At 41.1% G+C, this 9,307-nt stretch overlaps 1 protein-coding gene across 2 annotated transcripts in view; it reads left to right on the top strand.

The window, feature by feature from the left end:
- LOC108758206 (uncharacterized) overlaps window positions 1–7,970 on the top strand; it is a 153,466-nt gene extending 145,496 nt beyond the window's left edge. For both annotated transcript variants that reach the window (XM_018503018.1, XM_018503019.1), the window contains exon 4: window positions 7,657–7,970. In XM_018503018.1, the coding sequence (XP_018358520.1) occupies window positions 7,657–7,917 (261 nt within the window). In that variant the 3' untranslated portion in view covers window positions 7,918–7,970. The remainder of the gene's footprint in view (window positions 1–7,656) is intronic.
- The last annotated feature ends 1,337 nt before the right edge of the window (window positions 7,971–9,307 follow it).

Genomic DNA, 9,307 nt, shown 5'->3' with positions numbered 1-9,307 from the left:
ACTGGTTACGTTACGGTATCGCGAACTCGTTAAATCCTTTTCTGTATCGTCCATTTGTGAGCGCACTGTCTTTGTCTATCACTACGAAACCATATTTTTGTTACCAACAGTCGCGGCACAACGCGTAAAATTCGTCATATGACATGTCGGTATTCATATGATCGTTGTAAACATGTTTTAAGTTGATACCATCCTGTTTGAACAGGATCAGCAGGTTCGCGTTGTCGCGTATCAGATGTTTAGGTATCCTCGCGTACGTCTGACAAAGATAGAAGCAGTCGACGTTCGCATGGCGACCCATCGAAAAGGATTCTCTCACAGCATCCTGCTTGTCGCATGCCACGTCATCAAAGATAAAAATAGAATTTGGACGCGCCTCGCTCGGTGGAACGACGTCGCTGTTGTTGGAGAACGTAAAGTAGCCGATTTCGTCGATAGATGTAAACAAATTTTCGAGATATTGATTCTTTGGCTGTTGCAACGATTTCGAGTAGACGTACACGTTCTCGAAACGTACGCCTTTCGGACTCTCAAGTAAACTTATGAGAACGTTGGTTTTACCGCAATTCGACGGGCCGCAAATGATCGCGCGTATAGTATTCGACAGCATTTCGCCGTGCTTGCGCTTCTCCACGCCGCTTCCCATTATTCGCGATTTCGCGTCGCAATTCGTGACCCGTATCGCCAGCGTTTGCAATACGAATTTCATGCTCGCACTACGGGCTGTGCGCTCTCGATCACTTATTTAAAGGCGCGCCAATCCTCGAGTCGCGCAGTAATACAATGTATCTCACGCTACATCATCCTTCCGACATTATGGATATGAGCGCCGAGCAGTTGCAGTATATATCGAAGGTCGTACTGTTACGAGTGTACGGTGACTACATCGACTACGTGTGGAACAAGCTTCCGGGACGCTTAAAGGTGGATTTGGAGGTTCGAACGTATCGTCGCTGCGACGAGCACTACAATCAACCGTGGCAGCGAACGCACATCGACGGTCCGGCACCGAAGATAAAGGACCGTAGCGAATGTCAGCGTCGGGCGGCAGTCTGCTGAATCGAGCGATAAACGCGCTTCCTTTCGAGTTACATATCCCGGGCTACCAGTTTTGCGGTCCGGGTACTCGGCTGACGAAGCGATTAGCCAGAGGTGATACGGGTATAAATCCGCTGGACGTGGCGTGCCGAGAACACATTAGGTATTCTCGGAGCAACGATAGACACGCGGCGGGCAAGGTATTCGCCGATAAAGCGCTAAGACGAGTCACCGCGAGAGATTTGGCTTTGAGCGAGAGAGCCGCCGCTGCTGCCGTTTGGGCAGCGATGAAAACCAAAACCAAGATGGCATGGGCATGAAACCGAAGAAGACGGTGAGGAAAAACACAATGAAAAAGATAGCAAAAAGACGGATACTACCGACAGCGAAACGAGGCGGTGCGTTACCGTTTCTGCCAATGTTGGGTGCGCTCGGATCCTTGATTGGAGGAGCGGCCAGTGTGGCGAAAGCGGTAAACGATAGCAAAGCCGCGCGACGTCAACTCGAGGAGCTGCAACGTCACGATCGCGCGATGGAACAGGGTCGCGGACTGTATCTCGCTCTGCACAAATACGGACGCGGACAGGGCGTAGCAGTGAAGAAAAAAAAACGCCAAAGAGACGATAAAAATGCCCTCGGGTGCAACTACCAACGTGCAATTGGACATGCTTGCGAGACGTATGCGCGTACCGTACTTTAGAGGTGTTTTCATGCGTAACGCGTTACCGACGAGCGGCGTGCGTCGAAACGAAAGCGGTATCGTGAATCTGGACGATGCGACGGGACCCGGTACTCACTGGGTAGCGTACGCAAAGAGAAACAACCGCGCCATATACTTCGACAGCTTTGGTAATCTTCGACCGCCCAAGGAACTGGTGCGATATTTCGAGAACGGTACTACGACGATAGAGTACAATCGCACGTCCTATCAGACGTATAATCAAAGCTTCTGCGGACAAATGTGCCTGTGATTTCTACGAACGGACGACGTTCGTGAATTTAAAAAGCTCGACGAGGTGCCGTGAAATCTCAATATTGGTCGAACGCTTTTCCCGTCATGTCATTGACACTTACACTGAGCGGGAAGAGCAGCCTCCTCGCAGCGAACTACTTCCCCGCCATAGATTTGAGTGACGGTGATTACGAGCTCGGTCTGATGATTTTTGAGACTTATCACACGATACCGAACGTAAACGAATCAAACAATAAATTTTATTTCGACAAAGACGACGCAGAAATTACAATTCCCGAAGGTTCGTACGAAGTACAAGACATAAATGAATTTTTGAAACGTGCGATTTTGCGTTCACACCGCGACGCGCTTGAAACCGTTGACATAGTGCTTTTGCATGGTGACAATAGCAACAATAGCAAATATAACACCGATGATGACGACAATGGCGAGGGTGCGGAATATCATAACAATCCGCGCAAACTACAACACGATGAGATGTGAGATTAAATGCGCCTACAGAATAAACTTTGGCAAGCTCAACAGCATTGGATCGCTGCTGGGATTCTCGTCGAAGCGTATACTGCAACCGCGAAAATGGCACGAATCGGACGTGTCGATCAACATAATGAACGTAAACATTATCCTCGTAGGGTGTAACGTGACCGCGGGTGCGTACAGCAATGGTAAAGGTGCACACACGATACACGAATTTTTGCCGAGCGTGCCACCGGGACATAAGATATCGGAAAGGCCCGCGCAGATCATTTACTTGCCGATCACCGCACGGAGCATTACGGATCTAACGATACGCGTCGTCGACCATAACGGACGATTGCTCGATTTTCGCGGAGAGGAGATCACCGTCAGATTGCACGTGCGACAGCGACAGCGATAACGGGAGCGTGAGATGCTCGTATTGAACGGAGCGGAGCGCACGCAGAGAGATAACGAATTCTTTACAAGGCCGGTGACGTCACAGCTCAATAACACTCGCTCATCCGGCTGCATCAGCAAGAAGAAGTTTAGCGCGTCGAACGTTAAATTTTTACAATCTTTGGGATTCGCAGTGCGCAACTTTTGAGATGATTGATATCTTGAATATTACCGGTGAGCCGATCTTTGACGATCGCATCGTCAAGATCGAAACTCACACGTACAACCCGTTCGCCAATACAACGTTCGGGTACAGCGATGAAATAAGAATACCCATACAGCAACAGGATTTGTACACGTTGCCGTGTGAAAGTTTTCTTTACGTCGAAGGAAGATTGACGGTGAAAAAGAAAAACGATCAGACGCCTACGACGCTTGTAAATAATTGCGTGGCGTTTATGTTTGATGAAATTCGATATGAACTCAACGGCGTGGAGATTGACCGCAGCAGAAACGTAGGCATAACTAGCACGCTCAAGAATTACGTGTCGCTGACGTACGATAAAGCTTTGATTGCGCTCAATACTGGATGAAACACTAGATCCGACAGGGAGGAAGAACACTTTAATTTTTGCGTACCGCTCAGCATGCTGTTGGGCTTTTGCGAAGATTACAAACGTTTGATCGTCAACGCTCGCCACGAATTGATTTTGATACGAGCGCGCAACGATAACAATTGCTTGGTGGAAAATCCTGTGACGGAATCTGAAATTGAATTATTTAAAATACAGTGGCGGATGCCTCATGTTGCGTTAAACGAGATCAATAAATTATCAATGCTGCGAGCATTGGAAAGTGATCGTTATCTGAGCATGAGTTTTCGCTCGTGGGATCTGTACGTGTATCCTCTACTACAGAATACGACAAAGCATTCATGGGCCGTCAAAACGGCGACTCAGTTTGAGAAGCCGCTATACGTTATCTTTGTTCAGACTGGTCGAAAAAATGTCATGTCACAAAATGGTAGCGTGTTCGACGATTGTAATTTGAGTAACGTGAAACTTTATTTAAATTCAACGTTTTATCCGTACGACGATTTAAATCTGGATTTTGGCAAAAAGAGATACGCCGTCCTGTTTGATATGTACGCCCGTTTTCGTAGAGCGTATTATGGAAACGATTGCTTCGAAACGCTACTCAACGTGCTCTCATTTACCGAGGAAGGACCTTTTGTAGTCATTGATTGTTCGCGACAAAACGAATCCGTCAAGGGTGCCACTGTAGACATGCGCACAGAATTTAACTGCAAGGAGAATGTACCTGCAAATACTACAGCCTATTGTCTCATCATACACGATCGCGTGGTTCAGTACAATCAGTTGACGAACGTTGTGCGTAAAATAACCTAAGTGCAGTCTCCGACACGCTATAAAATATACGATTCATCGAAATCGATCACAGTCTCGAAAAATCGTTCGCCATGACCGTACCAATGTTTGTGGATCTGCAAGGATTTATCGTTGGAAAGAAATTTATCGTCAAGGAAGTGGCGGTGTTGAGAAAAGGAGCCATTCTCTCTCATTACATTTTTACGTGTCCTATGCCATGGAATTTCTTGACAAAATCAGAAAAGTATTGCGCTTCCTGGCTGAGTGCTAATCACCATGGATTATAATGGGAAGACGGGATGATCCCATACACCATGGTGAAACGCCTGATTACAATGGCTGTAATTGGTATGGAAGAGAATGACGACAATAAGGCTCTCGTTAAAGGACGTGAAAAACGCGAATGGCTGGCTGATGTACTCAATAGCGACAACTTGACCATTGAGACCTTGGATGCTGATTACAAAGATATAGATTCTTTACATAATCTAGATGTTACCAATACTATGCGATGTGGAAAACATATAATATTAAGAATTGTGCGTTACAAAATGTATTTAAAATACATAACTGGTGGTCACAATGCCAAAAAAAAATTATCAAGTTTAAAGAATAAAATATGTAAGAATAAAATATGTAGAATAAAATTTTTTTCTTTAAATACGTTTTAGATTTCTTTTCCCTTCCCTTCCTTTGTAATATATAAACGTATGTATAAACGTATGTATAAACGTATGTATAAACGTATGTATGAACGTATATATGAACGTATGTATAAACGTATGTATAAACGTATGTATGTATGTATGTATGTATGTATAAACGTATGTATAAACGTATTGCGACACGTTTGAAATTCTTGGAAAGAGGGGGACGGCCTGCCCCTTCTTCGATTTTAGAAGGAACACCATATATGAAGTATCACAATTTACGCGATCAGTCTTGCGATACTCGCTTGTATGAAAGGTCCAACAGCAGCAGCAGCAGCAGCAACAGCAACAGCAATGTACTCCGCTGTAGGATGCAACACACGAAAAAATTATTACGTTCCACTTCAGAATAATGATGAAACTCCATCATTTACGAAAAGATGTGCCAATAAGTTTAAGAATCCTCCATTTTTTTTAATACTTTTTCAAATTAACTATTTAGTTAATTATTTAATATTTCTTTTATATTTTTCTATAGCGCGCCCGTGCATCGTGCGGTTCGCATACTAGGCAGGAAATACGCATTGACACGTACGGGATACATTTCTAGAAATTGGTATCAACGTTGACCCACCGAGCTACGTGGAGATTGCGATAGGAGATAATCGTGGAAATGAATTAATACTATCTATCGAAACATGGAAGGACTCTATGAACAACGTTGGAACATTCAAAACTGCCAGAATCACTGCAAGGGCAATTCTATTACCGTTGGACCGCTGATTGTGCGATTCAGTACGATTGAAAATACTAAAATTGTATGCTTGGAATTATCCGACGTACGTTTAATGATGACTGAATCAACAATATTGTTTATGTTCAACTTAGATAAATGCATTGAATTAGCATTCGATCAATTGGTTGGTATCGTCGAGAAAGTCGATACAAAGTTTACACGATTCTCAAATATCTCATCCACTGTAACGGATGCTAAAGATATACCAAATGTAATATGCGCTAGCGATTACTTTGATAAAAATCAGCTCCTCGACTGCGAACTGTTAGCTATAGTTTTTTGTGCGTAAGAAAAAAATTATGTAAAAGAAATGTAAATAAAAAAATTATTAGTCTAAAAATTATGATGTAATTTCTTCGCACATATGTATCACACACATATATATGTACTACTTTATTTCACTCCCCATCCTTTGCCTCAACGCGCTAATATAAAATAATGCATTGTAAGAAATACGTCATAAGAAAAAAGGATGTCGTACTTTTATGGGCGCGGGGTCCGCGGCGGCGGCGGCAGCGGCGGCGGCGGCCCGCAATGCATTTTTGGGGTGGTCGCGGAGTCGCAGCAGCGACCGGAGAACCTTCTCCGCGCTCTAGCCACATAGAGTTAGAACTCGCCTACTATACCTACTCTCAATAATTATGAAACTTGGTTGTATTTAAGTATTTAAAATAATTAATAAATATTGTTTCTATATAGAAAAATTACATTACGTTATATCTTGGTCGAAAAACGGTTTGAGCATATACCCTTTGTAACACTTTTCGTTCTATGACTGTTTGTTTTTTGTATTGTTTTTTGTTCATGGTAATATTGCATCGACATCTAGAATGGACCGCTGGTGGCAATGGTGGGGGTAGAAAGACGATTAGAGTAAGAGGCAGGAATAATAAGATCGTTCTTTCTCTGTTTACTGTTGATTCTAACTACTGTTGGATTAACAACAACCAATCAGACTTCAGTAAACAGAGAAAGAACGATCTTATTATTCCTGCCTCTCACTCTAATCGTCTTTCTACCCCCACCATTGCCATCAGCGGTCCATTCTAGATATCGATGTAATATTGCCTTTTTTGTGATGTTTTTTGTTGTCTTGTACGTGACTGCAGTCCCCAAAATCTTACTGCCATTCCGCATGACGTCATACCCCCACCACCGAAGAATCCCCGCGCTACGCTTCCCCTCGCCTACGAGTATCCCCCACACCCCGCGCTCCCCTCTAGCCCTATGGCTTAGAACCCCCCTAATATACCTACTTACATATCATTAAAGTTAATATTATTTATTTAATTTGGTATTCAAATTACATGGAATTTAACTTGGCGCCAATTGTTGATATCAAATCTTTTTTACGAATAATACATAAAATTTTGATAAAATTTTGATGAATTTAGCTTGGCGCCAATTTTGTTGATATCGAATCTTTTATACGAATGATACATATCATTTGAGTTAAATAAATTAGGAAAAATATTAAAGTTACTATTATTTTTTCTTTAGGAGGAATAAAATGGTAAAATTTAACTTGGCGCCAGTTGTTGATATCAAATCTTTTATACGAATGATACATATCATTAGTTCTACTAAACAGCAAAGGTGATTAGTCATCAGTTTCACGGCCGATTAAGTAATTGGTGAAACTGGCCCAAATGGTGATTCTTTACGAGAAGCATTAGCATTACACAAGGTGCCTGACTGACGGCTAAAACCTCTTGAATGTTGTTTAGAATCATGTCCTGAATAGCATTTGTCGAGATCAAATGTCATGTGGTCATTGGAGGTTGTACCTCTTATTTTCAATTTTGCACTAAAAATTCATTTTTATGTAATGATTCTGAACAACATTCAAGGGTGATACCCGAAACGTTTACATTCTTAAAAAACGATTAGCTCTGCTTTTTGCTTGTCATATCTAGCCTTTTCTTGTTCAATATATTAATTCACATCATTTTACAGATTATTCCAATGTACGCAGCTACGGAAACCACAGAGAGTACTCAGAAGCAGCTTATGAATCCACTCTTCGTAGCGATCGGCACATTCATTAGCATGGCACTTCTCTTTATGATGGGTATATTGTTTTTACCGAAATTGCCACACTTGGAACTTTTCAACGCACGATTAGTCGACAACGATGACTTTTTGCGTTTAACAACATTTGTAATGAATGCCACAGACGAACGCAATCGCTGGCAGAATTTCAACACAACTAGCTGAGAGTACATAAAGTCAAAATAAGTACTGCATTCTTACATTAGAGATGGAAAATATTATCGAATGTATATTCTGAATGTAAAATGTTTGAACCGCAATCGATAAAAGAAAAGAATTGCGAAAGAAATATTTACTGTATAATAGGAACGGTTATTTTTCATTAACGGTTATAATAATTAATATTTACTTCAAAATAATCATTGATTACCATATATTATTTCAAAACAACCATGGTATTTAAACAATTAACAGTTATTTTTTATAATACTATATAATATTTTTTATAATGATATCCTAGTCAGTAGTCACATTTTTTGGATTATTTCTCATTATTTAAGCTATTTAAGAAATCTATTTTGAAATATTTCATTATTTAAAATATTTGTGCAAACAAATAAATATAAAGTGTTAAATTTTATGCACAAAGATTGGCTACATTCAGTGGACTCGACACTAGTTGAGTAGGCGCTCGCTATTAGTATATTCTTTTAGATCATTCAATCAGCATTTTAGATCTGAAAGAATATATCGATAGCAGCGAGCGCTCACTCAACTGTTGAGTCCGCTGAACGCAACCGGTGATGTCAACTTAGCAATGAGTAATACCAATATTAGATTAATATTACATGCGTCCGTTTTTTGCCATGATAAATTTTTTAGGGGTGTTACTTGGCTGCAAGACAGAAGATCTCGGATCCTTTTGTCCTATAACCAGTCAAACAGAAGAACATACGAATAATTTTCGCAAACGAAAATGACAGTTTCTCAACTGTAATTGATCGATTGTATACGGAATTGCTACTTCCATATACGATATTTGTATACCATATACGGAATTTTTCAAGCAGGTTCTATTCAAGAATAAAACCCCCAAGCAGGAACCCGGACCGAACCGAAATCGGAACCGAAAACCGTTCGGAACCCTTTTTTTAGTGAACTGAAACCGAATCCAAATTTTGTATAGTTTATAATGCCGAAACTGAACTGGTAAAATTTTATGGTTTTTTTCGGTTCTTTTTTTTGTTCTTTTTTCAGTTCTTAATTTTTAATCTTTCTCCTTGTTCTTAATCTTTGTTCTGCCCATTCCTTCGTTCAAATCACCAATATTCAATCCAGTATTACCATCACCATCTCTCTTAATAATCAGAATGTAAATACCTCAAAAATCTCATATGATATAAGAAATCTGGCGGGATTGCGAGACATATTTAATGTAAACTTTTTTTAAGATACTAACATTTCTTTTATTTAGATCTTCCTCAACAACATGTTGCAAGAATTTATTCTAACTCATGAAATTCAAGAATACATATGTAGACTTTATGTCAGTGCTCGCAAGGATTTGCACATTTCGGGCCGATTCCGGCGTGCGACCCCCACCACCGCACGGCCG

The sequence above is a fragment of the Trachymyrmex cornetzi genome, unplaced genomic scaffold (genome assembly GCF_001594075.2).
Source record: "Trachymyrmex cornetzi isolate Tcor2-1 unplaced genomic scaffold, Tcor1.1 scaffold154, whole genome shotgun sequence".
Lineage (NCBI taxonomy): Eukaryota > Metazoa > Arthropoda > Insecta > Hymenoptera > Formicidae > Trachymyrmex > Trachymyrmex cornetzi.
The sequence above is the reverse complement of the archived record's forward strand: the minus strand, read 5'-3'. Positions and strand labels throughout refer to the sequence as shown.